At 39.9% G+C, this 25,393-nt stretch overlaps 3 protein-coding genes across 3 annotated transcripts in view; 2 read left to right on the plus strand and 1 right to left on the minus strand.

Annotated features, from left to right (window-relative positions):
- Window positions 1-25,393, plus strand: part of LOC134287690 (uncharacterized) — a 303,954-nt gene that overhangs the window by 85,612 nt on the left and 192,949 nt on the right. The gene's annotated exons all lie outside the window — the stretch shown is intronic.
- LOC109420538 (sperm flagellar protein 1-like) lies at window positions 1,808-2,243 on the plus strand. The gene is made up of 2 exons (XM_019694912.3): window positions 1,808-1,907; window positions 1,977-2,243. The coding sequence occupies exons 1-2, from the start codon at window positions 1,808-1,810 to the stop codon at window positions 2,225-2,227; spliced, it is 351 nt and encodes a 116-aa protein (XP_019550457.2). The 3' UTR covers window positions 2,228-2,243.
- On the minus strand, window positions 2,255-19,938 carry LOC109420537 (UDP-glycosyltransferase UGT5-like). Its single transcript, XM_062850182.1, has 5 exons — window positions 19,486-19,938; window positions 8,839-9,091; window positions 8,545-8,772; window positions 8,260-8,475; window positions 2,255-3,216 (listed from the first exon to the last, which is right to left on the minus strand). Exons 1-5 carry the CDS (start codon window positions 19,486-19,488, stop codon window positions 2,297-2,299), a joined length of 1,620 nt encoding a protein of 539 aa, XP_062706166.1. The 5' UTR covers window positions 19,489-19,938; the 3' UTR covers window positions 2,255-2,296.

The following is a 25,393-nucleotide window of genomic DNA, read 5'->3' on the forward strand; positions in this document are numbered from 1 at the left end:
TCGGTGGGCGTAAAGTGAGTGGCAACGTCTTGTAGGAGACCCGACTGTTTAAAAGGTTCAAGCAGTGAATTAACTCACCTACGAAACATGCGTTTAATTCAGGCAAAATCAGGAAGGTACAGATTACGCTATATCACTAAAACAGATAATACCTAGAGTCCTAGACAAATGTATGTATTAACTAGCTGCCAATCTTGTGATGGTTTGACAGCTTTTGAGCTAATTTAAGCACCGCACTCTAGATTGGTTTGATTTCGATCATGTTGATTTTCTTCCCAGTTCATAAAAATCAGTACTTTATCAATTTTCTAACTTTTGGAGTTGATTTTCGTAACTTTTTATACAAATAAACACAGCCACCATGAATACGAATCAAAACGTGCAAGGGTCATGTTGATCGGTTCACCCGTTCGTGAGTTTTGTTGCCTCAAAGGGACTTGGAACTCATTTTTATATATATAGATGTATAGATGTATTATTCCCCAAAACGCATGATTGCCGCAAGAGTGAAATACAATTTTAAATATACGATCTTGTTTGACTACTGCGATTGTTGTTTTTGTTGCCATGGCAACATGTAGGCTGATAAACAAGAGAATTACATAATAGCGAAAATTTCAGTTGTTTAAAAATAATATTCAATGTAACTTTGTTATATTAATAGCTAGAGATTTGGTGTCTTTGACAACTTTTCATATTTTTGCCTGTTTTATAACTTTGTCGAAGACGCCAAATCTCTAGGATGTGAAATGAAGAAATTAGCACCGCAGCGCCACCTATGCGGCGGTTTTACGAAATATATTCCAAGCGCAATTTGAGGTACCTGCTCCTAAACCCAACAACTTTGCCGAAGACACCAACTTGATTGGACGTAGCCCCAATGTGATAGAGGTTTTGTCTTGCTAATTTCAGTGTGGATTGAAAGGGATCCTTGACGAGGTCCGGGGCAGTGCAATGCCTCATCATCTGTGCTAGCGGATAAGGTCTTAGCCTTCGGAAGGTCTAATCGCGGTACACGTCGTATTAGTTGGAAGTATGCGTGATGTCGACCCGACATGCCTTCCGTGTACAAAATGAGTGGTAAGCTGCCTTGCAAGCTGACAATGCGCCAGCACAATACTTTGGTGTCCTCCAAAAAGAATGTGTTATGATGTTCGTAGCAACAAGGCTTCTCAACTAATCTTGAAGATGCCATGTGATCTTGCTCATCTCCAAAACAATGCCTTGTTGGTGGTACCGTACGATAAGTCGGTTTGATTTCTTACCCTTACCGTGGACGTACGATAAGCCGAATCGATTTATTGCTCAATTAACGTTAACAGTGGGGCAACTCGTAGGCATCATCTACTCTCCAGTTCGAACTACTTGTTAGGCCAAGAGTAGCATGAGAAAAAGGTCTACCATACCAGATCCCTACTTAAACGCGGTAAGGTACAAACTACCGTGTGATGTGTCCGTCCACGTGCCCAGGAGTGCCACAGAACCAATCAGTATTTGCATAGTGCAAAGTTTCCCAAACTCGGTTTTCGCGGCGTCCCAACGTGTCGCAAGCTGGTGCGCCGCGAAAACAGAGTTTGGGAAGCGTGGATAGTGAATGAAATTATAAGACGACGTAATTGAGTGAAATTAAGTTTTAAAACAAATGATTCGTTATTGAAGGATACTCCTGATCTCGTGATTATCCCGTACTATGTTTTCTAAGCTACTTTTCGTCAAAGTAGGCCATCTGTGGAGAGTGAGCTGTTTATTGAGGAAACAAGAACCACAGGAACATTGGTTTTCATTGTAGAACACTGTATGAACCATCATGTTATCTAAGGAAGAGAAATCGATTATCAAGCAATGGTTGTGTCAGTTCCAACTATCAAATCCCATTCGAAAAGTGAGCCGAGATTTGTCTGACGGTGGTAAGTAAAATACATTACCGCCATGATTTTGACTTATCTGTGTAAATACTACAACTTCCACAATTGTAGTATTGGTAGCGGAACTTCTGCACCAGTTGTTTCCTCGAATGGTGGATTTACACAACTATACCAAAGGATTCGCCGTCGCTCGTAAACTGGATAACTGGGAGACCCTCAATAGAAAGGTATTGATGAAGCTAGGCATTTTCCTAACTCCAGATATTATACATTCCGTTGCCAGTGGAAATCAGGATACGGTGTTCGATGTATTGTTGGAAATCATGATCAAGGCGGAGCAACATGACATCCAATGCTTGTGAACACTGTTTGTTTTTGAGATACAATGATGAAACGTTCGTGATTTTGTAATTCTTGAAAAATATATATTTCTAATTATTTTTAACTTTTTTGGTGGTTTTCGACTTCGGCGTCAGAACATTCCGCTTCTGTTCCTTTGGTTTATGCTTCGCCGACCTAAATGCTCTCAGGGTTCTGCATACGATCCAAATAGTTAGCACAACAGCACCAATGTAGAATGCAATCACATCCCACATCAAGTATTGCCACCAACTGTGGTCAACCGCCGAGGCCTTCAAATGCTTAGCCCCCTTGTGTCTGATGACGTATTCGATCCAGTGCATGGCTTCATCCATAGGTGGAACGAGATTATCACGGAACAACTCGGACGCCTTCCTGGCCAGCCGAGTATACGTCGGATTCGTGAGTAGCTCGTTGATTCTTGAGCCTAAGGTAATGATATTGACATCCGCAAAGTTTAGCGTCAAAGCGTATCCGGCTCGCTCTGCTTTCAGTGCATTTCGGTGTTGATCTCCATAGAATGGTATGAACAGCATTGGAACTCCCCGATAGATACCTTCCTGACTGCCGAACATACCTCCATGCGTAATGAACAGCACAATATTGCGGTGCGCTAGAATATCGCTTTGTGGTAACCATTTTCTCACCATAACATTCTTCGGAACGTTCACCATGATCTCATCCTCGAACTTCCACAGCACTTTCTGTTTGAGGTTACGAAACACTTCGAAGAATGCTTTCAGTTTGTCCTTGGGCATATCGGAGCTTTTGACGTAGGACCCGAGGCTGAAGAAAATGGCCCCCTCTGAAGCGTTGTCCAGGAACCGTTCGATATCCTCAGGAAGGGGATTTTCGGGCTTTATGTGGGCCCCTGCCACGTTTACGAGGCCGGATATTGTAGGCCTGGGTGACGATGTGGACACGTGACTGTTGATCAACATCACCGAAATGGACTTCTCCAGCTCGTGAACCGATGGGAACGACTCGGGACCTGTAATGATAGAGGAAGATTGAGAATAAGCTCATATTTTTTTTCTACTTTTCACATTTCGTATTGCATCTCCTTAGAATCTGTCCGAAATTCTGAGAAAATTCTATCTTGATTTCTGAAAGCATGCCTTGTGGAATTCTGGGAGAGTTGCGTTTGAAATATTGTGAGAATATCGTCTACAGTTTTGAGAGAATTAAGTCAGGAACTCCGAACGAACTCCGTTTTGATTTCAGAGAGAATTTCGTATGGATTTTTAGAGAATGCTGTCTTTAATTTTGAGAAAACTCCATCTAGAATTTTGAAAGAAGTTCGTCTGGAATTCAGACAGAATTCCGTTTGGAATTCTTAGAGAAATTCAGCTAGTATTTTAGAAGAATGATGTCAGAAATTTTAAGTGAATTTTTATTGAAATTCTGATAAAATTCCGACTGAAATTCATAGAAAAGCCAATCTTAAATTTAAGGAAAACGCCGCCTTGACTTCTGAGAGAAATGCGTTTGCTATTCCGGAGATAATTTCGTCAGTAATTCGGAGGGAATTCTGCCTGTAATTCCCAGAGGATTTCACTTGAAACTCTGAAAACAAGCCATCCGGAATTCTGAGAGAATTCCGTTTGACATGCTGAGAGAATTCCGTGTGGAATTTTGAGTGAGTTCCGTCTGGAATTCAGACAAAATTTTTCCAGAATTATGAGAGATTTCCGTCTGAAAATCTTAAAGAACTCGATGTGGAATTCTTTGAGAATACCGTCTGGCCTTCTGAGAGAATTCCGTCTGGAAATCTGAAAGAGATTCGCCTGGAATTCTGCGAGAACTCTGTGTGGAAATTTGAGTGCACTCCACCTGGAAATCTAAGAGTATTCTGTCTGGAATTCTGAAAGAATTACACCTGAATTTTTAAGAGAATTTGCCTTCCGAAAAATTCTTTTCGAATTCTGGAAGACTTCCGTCTGGAATTCGTTGACTAAATCGTCTTAAAATCGTAATGTAACCTTGAATTTTGAATTTTCCACCTGAAATTCTGAGAAAATTCTAGCAGAACTCTTGTTGAATTCTAAAAGTATTTTGAATGGCTTTCTGTGAGAATCCCAACTGCAATTCTGCGAGAATTCTACTAGTAGTTCTGGGACAACTTCACACGTAATTCTTCAAAAGGAATTCTGCCTAGGATTCTGAAAGAATTTTGAAACTCTGAAAATAAGCCATTTGAAATTCTGAGAGAATTCCGTTTGAAATTCTGAGAGAGTCTGGAGTTGAGAGAAAATTTCATCTGCAATTTCGAGAGTATTCCGTCTGGAATTCTGACAGAATTCAGTCTAAAAATCTTCAACAATTCGATGTGGATTTCTGAGAGATCGTCAGGCCTTCTGTGAGAACTGTATCTGAAATTCTAAGAGAATTCCGCCTGGAAATTTGAAAGAGTTTCACCTGGAATTCTAAGAAAATTCTGTATGGAAATTTGAGACCTATAAGAATTCTGAGAATGTTGTTTGGATTTTTGAGAGAATTCTTTCTAGAACTCTGAGAGAATTTCACCTGAAATTCTACGAGAGTTTAATCTGATCTTCTGAGATAATTTATTTTGAAATTTTAAGAGTGCTCCATTTGGATATCTGAGAGAATTCCGTGTGCAATTCCGAGAGAATTTCGTCTGAATTGCTGAGGGAATTCTGTATGGAATTCTGAGAGGAATCCATTTCAAACTCTGCAAGAATTCCGTTTGAAATTCCAAAAGTATCCCGTCAGGAGTTCTGAGAATATTTAATCTGGAATTCTAAGGGAATACCATCTAAAATGTTGAGAAAATTCCGTCTGGAATCAGAGAGAATTCCATCGGTAAATCTTAAAAAAATCGATGACGAAATCTGAGAAAATTCATTCTGACCTTCTGAAAAAAAATCCTTTTGGAATTCTTAGAGAATTCCGTCTGAAATTCATAGAGAATCACGTCTGGAATTCGTAGAGAATCCTTCTAGAAATCTTAGATAATGCAACCAAGAATATCAAAGGAATTCCGCCTGAAATTCTGAGAGAATACTCTTTGGAACTCCAAATGGATTCCATTTGCGAATTCTACTTTAAATTCTAGGAGAATTTCATAATTTCATCTGGAATTCTGAGAGACTTTCGTTATGATATCTGAGAGAATTTCGCCTGCAATTCTGAGAGATTTTGGGATTCCGAGAGAGTTCGGTCTGGAATTCGGATAGAATTGCATCTGGAATTTTGAGAGACTTCTGTCCAAATTTTTGAGAAAATTCAGTTTGGAGTTTTCAGAGTCTGAAGGAAATCTGTCGCGAACTCACAAACAATTTCACCTGAAATTTTAAGTAATTTTTTTTTCTGGAATTCTGAGATAATTTCATCTGTAATTCAGAGGAAAATTCTAGAATCCTATCAGATTTCCTTCAGATTCAGTTAGAAAATTTCGTCTGAAATTCTAGAAGAATTCCGTCTTAATATTTGACGAAATTCCGTCTGAGATTTTCAGAGAGTTTTGTTTGGATTTCCTAGAGAATTCTGCCTGGTATTCTGAGATACTTTTGTCTGGGATTCTGAAAGAATTTTGACTGGAAATAGGAGAAAATTCCGCCTGGAATTCTGAAATACTTCCGTCTTCGAGATAATTTCGTCTATAATTTTGAGAGAATTCCATATGGAATAATAAAAGAATTCCACCTGGATATCTGAAGGAATTCCACCTGAAAATCTGAGGGAATACCGCCATTAATTTCTAAGAAATTTCCAACTAGAATTCTGCCTGGATTTTTTAGTAAAGTAATGCCATTATATCTTCTATCCTCTATCTTCTATCTTCTATCTTCTATCTTCTATCTTCTATCTTCTATCTTCTATCTTCTATCTTCTATCTTCTATCTTCTATCTTCTATCTTCTATCTTCTATCTTCTATCTTCTATCTTCTATCTTCTATCTTCTATCTTCTATCTTCTATCTTCTATCTTCTATCTTCTATCTTCTATCTTCTATCTTCTATCTTCTATCTTCTATCTTCTATCTTCTATCTTCTATCTTCTATCTTCTATCTTCTATCTTCTATCTTCTATCTTCTATCTTCTATCTTCTATCTTCTATCTTCTATCTTCTATCTTCTATCTTCTATCTTCTATCTTCTATCTTCTATCTTCTATCTTCTATCTTCTATCTTCTATCTTCTATCTTCTATCTTCTATCTTCTATCTTCTATCTTCTATCTTCTATCTTCTATCTTCTATCTTCTATCTTCTATCTTCTATCTTCTATCTTCTATCTTCTATCTTCTATCTTCTATCTTCTATCTTCTATTTTCTATTTTCTATCTTCTATCTTCTATCTTCTATCTTCTATCTTCTATCTTCTATCTTCTATCTTCTATCTTCTATCTTCTATCTTCTATCTTCTATCTTCTATCTTCTATCTTCTATCTTCTATCTTCTATCTTCTATCTTCTATCTTCTATCTTCTATCTTCTATCTTCTATCTTCTATCTTCTATCTTCTATCTTCTATCTTCTATCTTCTATCTTCTATCTTCTATCTTCTATCTTCTATCTTCTATCTTCTATCTTCTATCTTCTATCTTCTATCTTCTATCTTCTATCTTCTATCTTCTATCTTCTATCTTCTATCTTCTATCTTCTATCTTCTATCTTCTATCTTCTATCTTCTATCTTCTATCTTCTATCTTCTATCTTCTATCTTCTATCTTCTATCTTCTATCTTCTACCTTCTATCTTCTATCTTCTATCTTCTATCTTCTATCTTCTATCTTCTATCTTCTATCTTCTATCTTCTATCTTCTATCTTCTATCTTCTATCTTCTATCTTCTATCTTCTATCTTCTATCTTCTATCTTCTATCTTCTATCTTCTATCTTCTATCTTCTATCTTCTATCTTCTATCTTCTATCTTCTACCTTCTATCTTCTATCTTCTATCTTCTATCTTCTATCTTCTATCTTCTATCTTCTATCTTCTATCTTCTATCTTCTATCTTCTATCTTCTATCTTCTATCTTCTATCTTCTATCTTCTATCTTCTATCTTCTATCTTCTATCTTCTATCTTCTATTTTCTATCTTCTATCTTCTATCTTCTATCTTCTATCTTCTATCTTCTATCTTCTATCTTCTATCTTCTATCTTCTATCTTCTATCTTCTATCTTCTATCTTCTATCTTCTATCTTCTATCTTCTATCTTCTATCTTCTATCTTCTATCTTCTATCTTCTATCTTCTATCTTCTATCTTCTATCTTCTATCTTCTATCTTCTATCTTCTATCTTCTATCTTCTATCTTCTATCTTCTATCTTCTATCTTCTATCTTCTATCTTCTATCTTCTATCTTCTATCTTCTATCTTCTATCTTCTATCTTCTATCTTCTATCTTCTATCTTCTATCTTCTATCTTCTATCTTCTATCTTCTATCTTCTATCTTCTATCTTCTATCTTCTATCTTCTATCTTCTATCTTCTATCTTCTATCTTCTATCTTCTATCTTCTATCTTCTATCTTCTATCTTCTATCTTCTATCTTCTATCTTCTATCTTCTATCTTCTATCTTCTATCTTCTATCTTCTATCTTCTATCTTCTATCTTCTATCTTCTATCTTCTATCTTCTATTTTCTATCTTCTATCTTCTATCTTCTATCTTCTATCTTCTATCTTCTATTTTCTATCTTCTATCTTCTATCTTTTATCTTCTATCTTCTATCTTCTATCTTCTATCTTCTATCTTCTATCTTCTATCTTCTATCTTCTATCTTCTATCTTCTATCTTCTATCTTCTATCTTCTATTTTCTATCTTCTATCTTCTATCTTCTATCTTCTATTTTCTATCTTCTATCTTCTATCTTTTATCTTCTATCTTCTATCTTCTATCTTTTCAAATTTCAATAAAATTAAAGTATTCTTAAATATCTCTGGAATTTCAGAGAAATTGGCGAAACAAAATAAAAAAAAAGTTTTTGCCTAGATAGTTGTTATTTCGTCCTCTATCTTCTTTAACAATTAGCAGAGACGAAAACTTTTTTTAACTTCACTTACCTTCAATAGAAGCAAAATACTTTTTGGCCAGTTTATCCTGCTTGGGTAGATAGTAGTACTTCCGTATCAGGGCATCCGTTGCCGAAATGAGAAAGTTATAACATCGTTGGCTGAAGCTCATCTCATCCACGTACAGCAAAATGGGATGTGGAACGAACGACCACGGAGTAAGCAGCCCCATCGCTCTATCCATGTAGTCCGCGTATCCCAGGGTACCTAGAAGCATAGGCGACGTGGAAATTTGAGGAGTTGTACGACGACGAGCTCAATCAAGATCATACAAACCGATTGTCACAATCGGAGCTCGGTACTTGTGAGCAAACATCAGGAACGCCTCCTGGTAGAACTGTTCCGAAATGACCAGATCGAAGTCGGTGTCATCCTGTTCGATGAACTGCTGCACGTTGGCATTCTCCAGGGCATGTTGCGTTGTGGCCAGTCCGGCCTTCCAGTACAGCACCAGGTTGGACCAGTCGCTGCTGTATTTGGAGCTAAATATGTCCGATATGGGAACTGGCGAGAATCATTGTAGACAATTGAGTTTATTAGTCTGAACAATTTTAAATTGATAACACTCACAGTAATGCGGTATATCATACGGTGGATCGATCAGTATCTCCGTATAGTTGGGATGGAATGTTTTGGCGGGGAAGTTGGTAATAGCCGTTATCTGGTGACCCCGTTGCAGCAGCTCTTGTACAAAGTGATCCAGCCAAAGCCAATGACTCGGCGCAGGGAATGGCACCAGCACCAGTATCTTGGAGCCACTTGCCCCAAGAATGCAACCGAAGGCAAGCAATGCGAGTAGTAAACATTGAACCGGTGTGAAATGCTGCGGGGAAGGTAAATATTAGTATTTAAAAACAGATAGCAAGATTAAGCTGATGTTTTGTGCTGCTGACTTAAAGATACCAGGTAGACTCGTGCTTTAATAACCCATGTGAATATTTGTAATATAAAAAGATCTGTCTATATCTACACTCTTTACATAATTATAGGTCACTCAAAGCACTCACTTCATAAAATAAATAGATTCTCGTACAAAAATAACATTTCCATTATTTTTATATTATATGCTTATCATTAAGCCCCCTTTTTTACTGTTTACGTAGAAAATTACTTGTGTAATTTACTTTAGACGGTAAAAATTAGTAAAATATTGGATACTAATCAAAACCCCAATAATGGGTCAAAATTTTCTATGTAACAATAACGGGTCAGGTTGTTACTTATTATGGGTCATTCAAGGGTAACTAAAAACATACAATTTTTGAAACTGTTTTCTATTTATGTTGTGCAATTAATTGACGGCTACTTATTTTACGACTAAAAAAGTATATTCTGCGCCATCCACAAATAATGAAACATTGTAGAAAAAGAAAATCAATCCGGCCATTGCGGATCACACTAATACTTTGAATTTCACGTACATAACATGGTATGTTCAATTAAAATAGCACACAATGATTTTTTTACGAAGCGTAACTCTCCTAAGATGTTAGGATTTCCGCGTAGTGTACGTTCAGCGTGCCAATATGGGTCATATTTACCCCAACATCCTACTAGGGTTAATGCAGGTTATTCTTATGCATTTTTAATTTTTACACCCTTTTTAAGCCTTAAATAAAAGAGGGAGAGCTACTCAGAACTAAAATTGTACATAAGAAAATTCGGCCAGTAGTCTAGCCGTTTCGTAAGCTTCAGAATGTGGGTTCGATTCCCGCTCCAATCGGGGAAAACTTTTCGTCAAACGGAAAATTCTCCACTGAGTCACTGAGTGTTATGTGTGATGGCCGTTGTCTAATGTTAGTGCTTGTTCAGACCGTACAACATCTGGTTGAAGACGGTGAAGTGTTTTTAAAAAAATTAAATAATGAGAAAATGTAATACCCAAGCAACAATGACAGCAGAATAACAGCTTATACAGCCAAATCAAGCTTAAGAGCGGCTTGTTTAGCCGTTGTACAGCAATAATGTTTGTTGGGTAATGGCGGTAACTACGGCAACGATGGTTAGAGAACAATATAGAGAAGATCAAAGGGTGGTTGCAGGGTTGTTTCAGAGGGTTTAGGAGGGGGGGGGCACCTAGGAGGGCACCCTAGGGTGTTTCAAGGAGGGTACCAAGGGGCCCAGCGGCGTTAAACTGGGTCTCGGGGTCGCCTTAGGAGGTTTTGAGGGGTTCCAGAGGGGGATTCATGAGATCTCAGGGGTGCTTCAGAACATCTTAGTGGCGTTTCAAAGGGTCTTAGGGGGTTTCAGAGGGCGTCAGGGGTGCTTCAAAGAAATCACAGGGGGTTCCATGAGATCTCAAAGGCGTTTCAAAGGGCTCCAAGCGTGTTTCTGAGAGTACCGGGGGATCTCTGGGGCATTTAAAGTGGTCTTAGAGGGTTTCAAGGAGCTCCAAGGGCGTTTCAGGAGTCACACAGGTGTTTAAGGGGATTTCAAAGACTATTGAGAGGTCTCAGGGGCATGCAGGGATTTTTTTTATTTTCTTATTCGTGGATTATAACTTAATGCTAAATCTTCACACATACCTTTAGGAAATCTCTGGGCCTTTTCAGGGAGTCCCATTAAGTTTCACGAAGGTTTCTGGGAAGTTTCAAGGGGTCTAAAGGGTTGCCTGAGATTTCCGTGTGGTTCAGATTGCCTCAGGGACATTTGAGGTGAGCTCAGGGGCGTTTGAGAGGGGTTCCAGGGGTCGCATGGGTGTTTTTTGAAATTATCAGGGGTGTTTTAGGCAGTGGCGTAGCTAGGAATTTGGGGGCCCGGTGCGGAGTCAAATTGGTGGGCCCCCATGAAAATACAGATGTAAGACATTAAAAATATCTCATCTTTTGTACTCAACATTAGCGTGATGCTGACAGTGGTGGCCAACTGGCTGACGGAAGGTTAAAAAATATGTACTCCTTTATAAATTTCCTCGGGGATTTCTGCATGGTTACATCCCGGAGCTGAATCCATGAGCGTAAGATTTTCTTCTAAATTTTATTTTTATCAATTTATTTAAGAATTGCATCAAGTAATCATTTAAGAATTAGATAAAGATAGCTTTATCGTTTTCTATAAAAAAATATTGCTTGAAGAATAATAAGTCTTCAAGAATCTTTTAAGTGGATAATGTATCGCTGGCATTAAGTATTTCTCTAAGCAGGAATTCTTACAGTGTTGTTTCCAAGAATGTTTCCAAAAGAACTTCGAAGTACTTCAAAAGAATCTTGCACAGGTTTCATCGAGTGTTCCTTGAAACATTAAATGAACAAATTATGTTCAGGAAATCCACCAGGGATTCTATCAATTATATCTCTGAGGATTCATCTAGAAGATCATCCGTAGAATTCTTAACCCTCCCACGTTGTTAGTTTTTTTTGCACCACGATGGCATAGTTTTCGTTCAGCGTGCCTGTCTGGGTCATATTGACCCCAACATCCTACTAGAGTAAAGAAATTCAAGAAAAAATACTACAAAAAAATTTCCAATAATTCTTTTGGAATCAGATATTCTTCCAAGAAATTACATCGCAATTCCGCCAGAGGAAAGTAGATTCTTCAAGGATTTCTTAATTATTCCCTCACATAACATTTTCAGAGAATTCTCTAAAAGTTTATCTTAGCATTTCCTCAAGCATTCAAGATTTTTTTTTCGAAGGATTCCATTAGAAGTTCCTCCAAGGATTCCTTTCAGAAATTACTGCAACGCTTTTTTAAATTTCTGCAAGGATTTTTAAAGGAGTTTCTGTGAAATTTAACTATTATAGCTTCATTCTAGAATTCCACCACGAAATTTCCAAAGAATCCACTGGATATTTTTTTTTAATCTTTAAGGATTCCTACAGAAATTCCTCTAAAAAATCTCAGGGGAACTTCTGTAGGAGTTCTGTAGGAATTCTTTCGAAAAATCCTTCTGGAATTCCTCCAACGAATTCTTTAATATCCATCAACTCTAGGAGTTTTCTCAAGGATTCCTTCAGGAGTTTCGAAGAATTTCTCTAGGAACTCTTCTAAAAATTTCTATAGAGATTTATAAAACTCCTTCAAAATTCTTACGAGAAACCTTTTGAAAAATCATTCAAAGTTTCCATCAAGCATCCCAGTCAGGAGATTCACCAGAATTTATTAATGATTCTTCTAGAAATTCCTCAAAAAATCGTTTATAGAAATCTATGAAAATACCCGGTAGGGTCAACATGCCCTTATTAATCTTACAATTAATTAGTAAGTTTTGTTATCATTCGTCCTCACTTCTATTAAAAAATGCAAAAGTAAGAAACAAAACAAAACACAGTTAAGTAAAAATAAGTTGGAAAATTAAATTTGAAATATTTTTTTAAAGTTTGTTCTAGCAAAAATTTCACTTGAACCCTTTGCGCCACCCCTAAATATCAACCGAAATCGCTCATTTTTGTACAGCAGACTTATTTCGACTAGTAGATCACTTTCCACACGGGAAATCATATATCGGAGAAATTTTATGAAATTAGCCCCACCCTAGGGGGAGGGTGGTCAAAAATGTCAATTTTAGCGTCACGTAATAAATGGATACATAAAACTCTTAAATTTAGGCTGCATAAAAAGTGACCCATATTTGTGGGATTTTCCGTGTTTCGTGGCACATTAATGGGTCTCTTATGTAAAGAAATTCCTTAAAAAATCCTTGAAACTGATTCCGGAATGAATCTTCCGAAGGATTCTTAAAAGGGAATCCTGAAGAAATCTTGAAGGAATCTGTGCAAAAATCCTTGAAGAATTTTCAGAAAAAAAAATCGGAGCAATTTTAGAAGAAAGTATCGAAGAAATACATAAAGCAATGCTTGGATAAGCTCCTGAGGAAACCTTTGGATAGAGTCCTTAGAATACTTGAAGGAAGTGCTAAAGCAGTCCCTGAAGAAATTGTTCAAACAATCTGTGGCGGAACTCCTAATAAAAAACATTGGAAAAAAATCGAGCAACCCTAAGAAGAGTTTCGGATTAACTATTTGGAAGAGTTGTCAAAGAAATCCTTGAAGGATTTTCAGAACCATTTTTGAAATCTTTCAAAAATTGATGGAGGTTTCCTCATAGATTTACTAAACGAATAATCGGAAGAATTTCTGTAACAAGATCATTAGGGGTTCTCACTAAACAGATTATATTGCTGCGTAAGCCATGATTTTCTGCTTATTTGAAATGTTTCATGATTATGCGAATGAAATAATCAAAGATTGCCTTGGTGATCGCGACGTTTAATCAGTTTAATCAGTTTACGCTGTTAAGTGAATCCCCTACACAGAAAAAAATATGTAATTAAAATTCAGCGAGACATCATGCACATAAAGGGAATGCTAGATTTAGTGCACTTTTACATGAGATATAATGTAAAATTACATTACCATCGTGTAAATTTCCGCCAACCATCGCGTAAACCATCATGGACTCCAACCGGTTACGTGACTATTAGCGGAAATTTACACGATTGTAACGTAATTTTACATGATATCTCATGTAAATATGCACTAACTCTAGCATTCCCTTTATGTGCATGATTTCCCGCTGAATTTTACATGAATATTTTTTTCTGTGTATTATACATATAAATTTTCTCTTTCTAAATATTGTAAGGTTTACAGTAATATTAAACTTATTAACTTAATTATTAGTCAAACCAGTTTCACAGACAGTTATCATAGTAAGTTCGAATCTAAATCTTGTAAGTGTTGGTTATTTTGTGTCGTGAGTGTTACCGAGAACTTCGTGATTTGTGATGCGTGAAATGTAAAAATGTAATATGGCAGGTAATACTCGTGGTTAGTGTAGGTGTCACCCAGCTAAAAAGCTCCCGATAGGCTAGACAGGACAAGGCCAGGCTCCACCACCCTAAAAGCAACCATCAGCACGCTACACATCGTAGTTGGAAAACCCACCACCAGATGGACTGGTTACCAACCATTGAGCGGCCATGAGGGGTGGCGTAACGGAGCCATTGAGAAATGGGATGGCTGGAGAGGGCAATGACCGAGAAACGAGGTCATGAACCTCAAGGCAGTCAACGACTCGGTATGCTATCACTTGCCCAGAGTTCGTCGACTAAGACAGTAGTAAAAGTTTGGAAAGTTTGGACAGAAGTAAAAGTTTGGAAAGTTTTATGCAGAGTTATTCGAGAAAGTTGAAAAGTGGAAAAAGAGTCAGAGAAGTGGACTACAGAACCCCGCCGTTTTTGGTGAAAAAGTGCTCGACCGATTTCCCTACTGTGTCTCCGTAACCATCTGGGCAAATTCCGGCACAGAACTCGCCGAAGGCCGATCCGTTACCATATCGGCAGGACGGAACACGTAGGAGGTTCAGGAGCCCGTGCGGTACAACCCCAAGCCACCCCAAACCGTAGGACGTCGCCATCGCTGATAGCGGTGTAAAGTACCGTGCGCCGCCATCGCGTACGCCAGCACCAGGAAGCTGTACGGAGACCTGCGCGCCGCCATCGCGCGCAATACCCAGGACGCAGAGGTAGAAGGTAACCAGGAGTGGTGGAGTGCTGCAGAAGAGGGGCCCCCAACGTAAAAGGTCAGGTTAGATTAAGAAAGTGGGAGATAAAGGGAGTAAGAAAGAAAGTGCCAGAAATACAGGAGAGTAAAAACTGTAATAAAGTGTAGTTGTTCGTGAAGGCTGTTGTGGTTCCCTATTTTAAGTGCGAGAGTTCCCTGCCCGCGAGTTCCGTGACGTGAGCGTGCCGACCCTGAGGCTATTGAGTCGGGGAGTCTCAGTACTGCTCCCGACCGACTTACCCGATAATTACAATCTAATTGAAATAAATTCACCTAAAACCTACATAACATATACACAAGAAGTAGAAACTATCGGGAAAAGGACAGACTCAAAATACCTATCACGTGTAAAACAAAATTATGTTAGTAGCTAGGTGAAGTGAAAGTTGTAAATCTAATAAAAGTTAATTTTATGCAATTCAGTGTCATAATTTCTATTTTATACTACTCATTTCAGTATCATAATGACCAACTTTTCCGTACCGGTTCATAATGCAACTGAAATGAGTTGCATAATAGAAAATAGTTGCATAATGTTCATAATGCAACTCGTTTGAGTTGCATTATGAACATTATGCAACTCAAATGAGTTGCATTATGAGAAAATCATTGCTAAGAGCTGGCTCACACTCTCACCTAGAAGCTTGTGAACTACTCTGAAGGTATTGATAATTCTTGAAGAAATTCCCAAAAGAAAACTAGAAGTGATTCATGAAAAAGCTTTAGAAAAATTCCTTACGTATTTCTTGGAGAAGTTTCTGAAGGTACTCTTGTTACTGATTTCTGGAAAATGAGAGAAGAAATTCCTCTTTGGTGTAATTGGTCGGACCACGTGATTTTTTAGGTCAGTAAAAATTATCGAAGAAATTCGATAACTCTAAATTTTCGACGTTATTTTGATATAGATGTTTTATTTCATAAAAGATTCATGGTATTTCAGAAAATAATGTGCTTGATTTGATATCCCAAATGCTTGCAGGTCATTTTCCGGAAATCTTTGAAAAACAGATGGTCCAGTCTGATTTAACGCCGATCAATTGTCGAGAGAATTAGTGAAGGAGTTTCTGAATAAATCCTTGGACGAACTCCTGCAGAAATTCCTGAAGGAATTTATGAGAGAATCCTAGGTGAAATTGTTGAAATAAAACTTGAAGGAAGTACTGCAGCAAAGCTGCTGAAGGAATTTTTAAGGAAATACTCAGAGGAATTACTTAGCAAATGCTTGGAGGAATTATCAAAAGCGTGCATGAAGGTATTCTCAAACGAAACTTAAGAGCAATTCCTGTAGGAATACATGAGATTTCCTGAAGTATTGCTGAAATAATTCTTGAAGGTGTTCCTAAAAAAATCCGTAGAGCTGAAAGATTCTGAATAGAAATTCTAGCAGCAATCCTTGGAGGAGTTTCCGAAGCAATCATCGTGTGAAATTCTAAGGTTATCTTTGGAGGAATTCATGGAAAAATACATGAGTAATTTTCAGAATGAATTCTTCCCTGGCCAAGTTCGCAGGGGTTGACGGTATTAAAGTGAAGAAGTTTCATTTTGTTTATTGTAATATAGTGTTCTTTAGTGAAACATATAACCTTTTTAATGCGCCTCCATCGGTTCATCAGATGGAGTATGGCTGATCACATGCATCAGATATGCTCGATAAACACGGAGGAACAGCCAGGGCTCAAAAGAGTCTATTCCCATGCAATAGCTCCAAGTCGGTTGGATTTGAGAAGGTTTTGATGATCGTTGCAAATCCTAATAAAGGTATTATAGGATTTGTGACAGGTTTAGAACCTTTTACAGCCAGCTGACTTCAAAATGTTGTTTGAGCTTTCTCTCTCACGTTTCTCGGTTGATTTTGATTAGTAATTTATTATTGTCATAGTCGCTTTTTCGAATTTTCACTATGTTGGTTATATTTTCTTTAAATATAGCAATTAAAATCAACCGTCGAATCAATAGTGAGAAGGAGATTTGCAGCACTTAATGGATCACTAAAATAACTAAAACGACTGCTATGGAATGAACAGATAGCGCCACCGTAGCCTTGTGTGTTTGACATAATTGCACTGCTGTCACAATGTTAATGTCCATATACGGTGGCGCCTCTGTTGACATGCGGTGAACGCTGGAAAAATTGGCTTCATTGATCCATAGGCCTTTTCATGTGACAGATCCGTGCATGCATTTGTTTACAAAGCTTGAACAACAGCTGCTAACAAGAACGTGTCATCTTCATAGAAGAACTGTCAAACGCCCGAACAATCAGCTGATTTAAGACGTCAAATGAAAAGGCCCATTGTGCTGATAGATTCGAAGCTAACGTGCGAACACTTAAACGCATTGTTGACGCCAATGCGTTCAACGTGACATTTTGGACAAAAACTGACTGCATTGACAGAGGTTGACGCTTGAGAAAATAACATGGCTTATCTAGGTAGGACCGATATGACAATTGAAAGAATTTTAAATATTTTTCATGGTTTTTGTAAGGAGGTACATAACAGTTGACAAGCAATCTTTATTATTTTTAAATTTTATTGAAATCAAATAACCAGCTTGGTGTATTTTTGTTTATCTCTTAGATGGTATTTTGACACCAACAGAAACATATCAGGAGTAGTTACATATATTAAATATTTCTGTGGGTCTTGGACCGATGACAATTTAAGGACACTAGAGATGAACACAGAGAAGTAGAAAACGATTAGCGAAATCAAGAAAACAATTTGACACATGATCGACTATGTTTTTACATACGGCACGGGGTTCGGATAATTCGATAAAAAAAAACAAACATACGACAACTGACTTTAAAAGCAGAAAAACATATTGAACCATACCACAAAATCAAACAAGAAGACAAATACAAACCATGTGACAAACACTACATAGGCAAATCCTGACTGACTGACCAATTGAAAACTTTCCAATCTTCTACCGTAACTTTCTGAGTGAGTTTGCAACAGTGTCTTAATGGATATCATTTTCCGCGTACGGCTGGTAAACTGCTTCTGAAAGTTTACGTACTCTTTCTATCTTCGGGTCTAGTGTAGAGGTTTCAACTCTATTCAGAGTGCAGCTAGAAACCTTGCAAAAAAAGAAAGTTTCAGAAGGAATTCTTAGAGAAGTTCCTGAAAGTTTCCTGTAGAAATACCACAAGAAATCATTGGAGAAATTCCTAAAAAAAATCTTTGGAGATTGTACCAAAGAATCCATCAGGATATTCCTGAAGAAACTTTAGGAGGCATTCTTAAATTAATCATTAAATAACTCTTTAAAGAACCCTAGGAGAAATGTCTGTGGGAATCCTTAGAGAAATCTTCGTTATTTTTTATGAATTTTAGAAGGTTTGCTCGCATACCTAGCGCATACCTAGCGAAATAACTGAGGATGGTATTTCCTTGGAGGAATTTCCAGAAAATCTAAGAAAAAATCCTGAACAAATGCATGGAGGAATTTCTGAAGAAAGCCTGTGAAAAGTTCCTGAGAAAATCCTAGGAGGAATTCCTCAAAGAAACTTTTGAAGGTAATTTGGATACATACTTCATTGACTACTTGAAGAACTATATTAATGCATTTATAGAAGTCGCTGGTAAATCGATGGGAAAGATTTCTGAAGATATGCCTAGTTGCAAACTAAGCAGGACCAATCCTCTGAGGAATTCTTAACAAAATCTTTGAAGGAGTTCCTGGAGGAATTTGTTAGAAGATGTCAAGGCAACTGGCTCTAGCACACCACAAAACAGAGATGGTGGTGGTGAACAACCGCAAGTCTAAACAATATGCAGTGCTCACAACAGGCGGTGAGGCGGGTGCACAATCAATTCCAAGCGCACACTGAAACAACTGAGGGTCATGATCGATGATCAGCTGAACGGTAGTCACATGGAATACGTCTGCAAAAGAGCATGTACGGCAATTTTGAAGATGCTGTCAAGTAGCTCGGCAATAGTCTCGAGCAACAGTAAGCTGCTCGCAACAGTAGTGGGGTCCATACTACGATATGGCGCCGCTGCGTGGTCGAGTGCGGTAGTGATCGACCGAAACTTGAAACGACCCACCGGCTGACGTGAAATAGCGCGAAGGAATTTTGCCCCCAGTTCCTTTAATAAATCCTTGTATTTGGGACGAATCGAGCCTCGACTCCAGCTGTACTTTGGCCTTACATGACGTGATCACCACCGTCTTAACTATGCGATTACCACCGATTAAGGCAATACTTTGCACTCATGATGCCTAAGACCATTTTAATCAGTTCATCACGGAAACACTCTAACTACTCTAACTTGATTCTGGGGACACGATTAGAGAGTGAAAGTAAAAACAAAACACAGGATGCCCGGTGTTTGTGACTAGAATATCGTTGACCGTCCCAAGCGTATTCTTTATGAAATGATGTTGCAAATGCCGATCTGAACAAGAGCCAAAACATGGTTGGCATGGGTCGCACTCATTGCTCGGGATGTAAACAAATCCGTCTAAATTTAAAACAACTCTTCACTATAAATATATTCTGCTCCACACTGCAATCAAGCCGCGATATAAATCTGAGAAACCTTTCGTCACATTGACCCATTTCTAAGCAATTTTTTTCACTGTCACTGTCACGGCGTGTTCAATCAACTTCACATCAAGTTAAGAACGTATATCGTTTAATCATCGAATTAAAGAAGCACTAGTTTGGATTGTCGACCGACACCGTTTGATAACGTACCATTTCGACTTAACTCGTTCTCGATCACGCCGCACCGCGTGCAACTAAATTAAGATGTACGCCCCGCACTCTGTCACCGAAGATTATATAATCACCGATCCGAACCACACACCACCGGCAACAGCTGCCCAGGATATTAAAATCGTTTCTATATTTCTTGCGAATACAGAGGCCACGCCAATTTGAAAAACCGTTCCGTTGGTCCGTTCTCGTGGATGGTTCGCGGCGTACTGGTGCCTTGCGCGATGCGATGCGCTGTGCCGCTACTATGTCATCAAATTTATGCAGATTCGGTTACGGTTTTTTGCAGTTCCCAGTGAGCTTAAACGCCGTTAAGTTGCAACGAAATGCAATGAAACAGAAATTCGGTCGTCGACAAGTGTACAAACAGTTACCGGTTGCAATAAATCTTCGATGACTTCTCAAACAAATTTCACCTGCCGTTCTCGTCCCATCGATGTTCGCTTGATACTTAGGTAAACAATGGTGCGTCTCCACGGATGATGTTATACACTGACTGGGTTTGCGCTCTCTTGAGAGAGTTTGATTCGCGTGTAATGTTCGAAAAATCACGTTCATGTTAGCTATAAGAGTGCCTAGATATGTATTCATTTAGCGAAAATCACGTTCGTGCCGTGAAATAGCGGCAGATTCATTTCAAATGGACTTACAGCGCTTATCGAAGTTAGTAGCGCAACGAATATGCTGATAGCAGTTGTTATCTGGTGTTATTGGCTGTATTCTGTGTTAAAACACAGGAAAACAGATCTGGCAAACGAAAAAAAATATGTACGCGTGTATTACTTTATTGGCAAAGATAACCAAATAGTTAATTAGCAATATTTACTATCGGAATTGCTGTTAAGCAAGTCGTAAAGATTAGAACAGAAGGACGCGAGGTGCCGCGGGTCACCAATTAGCCTATTGGTTAAGGCTATGGATCGCCAATCCAGCGACGCGAGTTCGATTCCTGTTCTGGTCGGGAAAATTTTCTCGACTTGCTGGGCATAGTTTATCACTGTACTTGCCTCACAATATACAAATTCATGCAATAGGACGGATCGGTGAAGTACTAGATTTGTAGTAATGAGCTGAATTTTTGTATGGTGAGAAGGTCAGTTCTCCGTTTCTGCAATGAAATGGTGCAAAAAGCGTGGGTATTATGATTCCTTGCCTAATTTGATGCTGTTTGAGCAAAACTTTGGGCAACAGTGCTGTTGATTTCTCCATTTCTTGCAATATAAACAAAATAGTTATCCAAAGTTTTGCTCAAACAGCATCAAATTAGGCAAGGAATCATAATACCCACGCTTTTTGCACCATTTCATTGCAGAAACGGAGAATTGACCTTCTCACCAAACAAAAATTCAGCTCATTACTACAAATCTAGTACTACACCGAACGTGTCCCATTGCAGGCAAAGAAAGCCCTTCAATTAATAACTATGGAAGTGCTCAAAGAACAATAAGTTGAAGCGAGGCAGGCCAAGTCCCAAAGGGGACGTAAAGCCATAAAGAAGAAGAAGAAGGCGCGAAGTGCCTGAGCGGTGAAAGCACCACTTCGACGAGCAGCTCTGATTAATCAATCATATTCCTAGGTGTTATGCCTGTTTACCTATGGTTAAGGTGTTGCCTTCGTCGTTCAACTGTATTGGACCAGAAACTTATTGGGCTATTTCAAAATCATTTCTGATTGCACGGTCAATTAGATAACGTACCGGTTTAATTCGGTAGACAATACTGTACAATCTCAAACGGTTACTGGGTCCTTTGTTTTGCCGAGATTTCTTTTTCCTGAGAATCACGCCTCAATGGATTATGTTAACTTCCTACGAAAGGACCTTGTGAAGTGTGATAACATTTCGGAATCTGCGGGTTAAGTCCCATAATAGAAATACATTAGAACTCCAATGGCGCTGTAGTCACTTTTCCTATTTAATTATTTGAATAACTTTAATTGTAGTTATTGATTGTTTATAAGTGTCCATTTGAAAAAGGATGTTTTGTTTTGGTAAACAAAATTTATTTGACACTTCTAGAACCACTACTGATGCTGTAAGGGCGTGGCAAACTAGATGTTGGTCACACGAATAGTCGCGATATTGGAATTCTGTGGCTAGTTATTCTAATAGTCCCATATAGGGTGACGTTGGGTATTATCGGCAGGTTTGTTCTCTTCGTCACAGGGAATTTTTCCAGCCAACTTGCCTGAAACTTGGTCGTACAATTCAGAATGGCTGAACGATACTCGAAAAAGTTCATCTTAATCCCACTACGGTGACGTGAAATACCATAGAGAACACGAATATCGCCGGTTTTTGCGGCTTTCTCGCTTCGTTGTCTAGGATGTCCATTTATGTTCTCTTATCCCGTCTGCATGAATGGTTAACTTTCTCTTATTAGTCGAATGACGCCAATGAGCTAAGGCTTTGGTTTCGAGTGTTTTTACTCGACTGTGGCGTTCCTTCGCTCCTTTATCTCCTTCCAGGTGTTATCTGTGATCAATTGTGCATAGCTCATCCGATGAAGGCGTTATCGACGGTGCTCCATTGAACTTTCCGGCATATGCACAGCACGGTTTTCCATCTCCTCGATGAGGGACCTTTTCACCGTAGCGTTTCTGATCAACGTGTGCTGACCTGGCACCCTTATATCTGCACCTGACGATTAATCTTAGCAATGCACATCCGAATTTCAATGATTGGGTCAGATTCAATGTACGTTTGTTTCGGCTATATACTGCCGTTCTACGTATAATTGGCCCATGAATAATGAGTTCCCCATGCAATATTCAAGACACATTCTCAGTTTTTCATAAAATGTTCAACGAGCTGCGACTTTTCGTAAAGTACACCAAAAGTTCTCAAACTTTCCCTATTTCAATACACTTGGATTTCTTCCTATGCCACGGACAAGAGGTGCATAAATAAAAACATCATGTTATTATTATTAGCTTTACTAAGGAGTTTTTCAGCCCGCTGCTGGTTCATCTTCGAAAAACAAAATAAAAAAAAACGATTTTTTTTTCTTAATTTAACTCACTGCTTTGATGTGGAAACTTAGTTCGCGAGACCAGGTCTTGCTCCTGAGCATTTGACATGGGGCCAAGGTTGTTTGCCTAAAGTTTTCACTGATGATGGTCCGCTATACTACCGTCTGAGGCAATTCAGAGGATCTCAGTAGCCTTTTCAGGGTGTATCAAAGGGTTTCACGGCACGGTAAAGGCTGGGTATGCTGCGCAATTCAGATCCCATTGTGATCCACTAGCCTCTGCCCAGCAACTCCTATCCCTACCTCCACGCGGTACCTGCCGGAAACTATGAGCAACCTTAGGGAAGATCGGGTAACCAACCCTGGTGGGAAATTTGGTCGAAGGCTGACAGGGAAGGGGGGGTTGGCTTCGGCAAACCTGAGCGTCTGTTCTCCAGAAGGAGCGGCTCACAACAGCGTCTGACCTACGTCCGAGTGCCAGGGAAGGACTCTAAGCTCAACTGTGCACTATGGTCCTCCGGAAAGTAGGGGGTTGGTGTCAGGCCCTACGAGCCAGCCGTAAAAAACCATTGTAACGGAAAATCAGCAACAGACGAACTGAGACCAACGGCAACGACCCCAGCGAACAAAATGGACTTGCGATTGGAAACTCGGTACGTGGAATTGCCGATCTCTCAACTTCATTGGGATTCATACTCGCCGATCTACTGAAGCACCGCGGGTTCGGCATCGTAGCGCTGCAGGAGGTGTGTTGGACAATAAGATCCATGGTGCGAACGTTTAGAGGTAATCATACCATCTACCAGAGCTGCGGCAACACACGCGAGCTGGGAACAGCTTTCATCGTGATGGGTGATATGCAGAGGCGCGTGATCGGTTGGTGGCCGATCGACGAAAGAATGTGCAGGTTGAGGATCAAGGACCGATTCTTCAACTTCAGCATAATAAACGTGCACAGCCCACACTCCGGAAGTACTGATGATAACAAGGACGCATTTTACGCTCAGCTCGAACGCAAGTACGATCGCTGCCCAAGCCACGACGTCAAGATCATCATAGGAGATTTGAACGTTCAGGTAGGCCAGCAGGAGGAATTCAGACCGACGATTGGTAAGTTCAGCGCCCACCAGCAGACGAACGAAAACGGTCTACGACTCATTGATTTCGCCGCCTCCAAAAATATGGCCATACGTAGCACCTTTTTCCAACACAGCCTCCCATATCGTTACACCTGGAGATCACCACAGCAGACGGAATCTCAAATCGACCACGTTCGGATTGACGGACGGCACTTCTCCGATATTATCGACGTCAGGACCTATCGTGGCGCCAACATTGACTCCGACCACTATCTGGTGATAGTCAAACTGCGCCCAAAACTCTCCTTCATCAACAATGTACGGTACCGGCGACTCAGCATACGCGCAGAATCTCGAAGCCGCGTTGCCAGACGAGGGCGAGCTGGATGAGGCCCCTCTAGAGGACTGCTAAAGTACAGTGAAAGCAGCCATCAACGACGCAGCAGAGAGTACCATCGGGTACGTGGAACGGAATCGACGGAACGAATGGTTCGACGAAGAGTGCAGAACGGTTTTGGAGGAGAAGAACGCAGCGAGGACGGTAATGCTGCAGCAAGGAACTCGACAGAACGTGGAACGTTACAAACAGAAGCGGAAACAGCAGACCCGCCTCTTTCGGGAGAAAATGCGCCGCCTGGAAGAAGCGGAGTGTGAAGAAATGGAAATGCTGTGCTGTTCCCAAGAAACACGGTAGTTCTATCAGAAGCTCAACGCATCCCGCAACGGCTTCATGCCGCGAGTCGAAATATGCAGGGATAAAGACGGAGGCCTCTTGACGGACGGACGTGAGGTGATCGAAAGGTGGAAGCAGCTCTTCGATCAGCACCTGAACGGCATGGAGAACGTAGGCACGGGAGCCCACGGCAACGGAATAAACAACGACGCAAGTGCAGCGGAGGACGGAAATGAACCAACTCCCACGCTGAGGGAAGTTAAGGATGCCATTCACCAGCTCAAAACCAACAAAGCAGCTGGTAAGGATGACATCGCAGCTGAACTCATCAAGATGGGCCCAGAAAAGTTAGCCACCTGTCTGCATCGGCTGATAGTCAGGATCTGGGAAACCGAACAGCTACCGGAGGAGTGGCAGGAAGGTGTAATCTGCCCCATTCACAAGAAAGGCGATTATTTGGAATGTGAGAACTTCGGGGCGATCACTATTTTGAATGCTGCCTACAAAGTGCTATCCCAGATCCTTTTTCGTCGTCTGTTACCTAAAACGAATGAGTTCGTGGGAAGCTATCAAGCCGGCTTCATCGGCGGCCGGTCGACAACGGACCAGATCTTTACCGTACGGCATATCCTCCAGAAATGCCGTGAATACCAGGTCCCAACGCACCACCTGTTCATCGACTTCAAAGCGGCATACGACAGTATCGACCGTGCAGAGCTATGGAAAATCATGGACGAAAACGGCTTTCCTGGGAAGCTGACTATAGACTGATTAAAGCAACGATGGACGGTGTGCAAAACTGCGTAAGGGTGTTGGGTGAACTATCCAGTTCATTCGAATCTCGCCGGGGACTGAGACAAGGTGATGGACTCTCATACCTACTTTTCAACATCGCTCTGGAAGGTGTGATGCGACGAGCCGGGCTTAACAGCCGGGGAACGATTTTCACAAAATCCGGTCAATTTGTGTGCTTTGCGGTCGACATGGACATTATTGCCAGAACATTTGGAACGGTGGCAGAGCTGTACACCCGCCTGAAACGCGAAGCAGCAAAGGTCGGACTGGTGGTGAATGTCTCTAAAACATAGTACATGCTGATAGTCGAAAAAGATTCACCCACGCACCAAATGCACCATATACAAAACGCTAATAGAACCGGTGGTCCT

The sequence above is a fragment of the Aedes albopictus genome, chromosome 2 (genome assembly GCF_035046485.1).
Source record: "Aedes albopictus strain Foshan chromosome 2, AalbF5, whole genome shotgun sequence".
Lineage (NCBI taxonomy): Eukaryota > Metazoa > Arthropoda > Insecta > Diptera > Culicidae > Aedes > Aedes albopictus.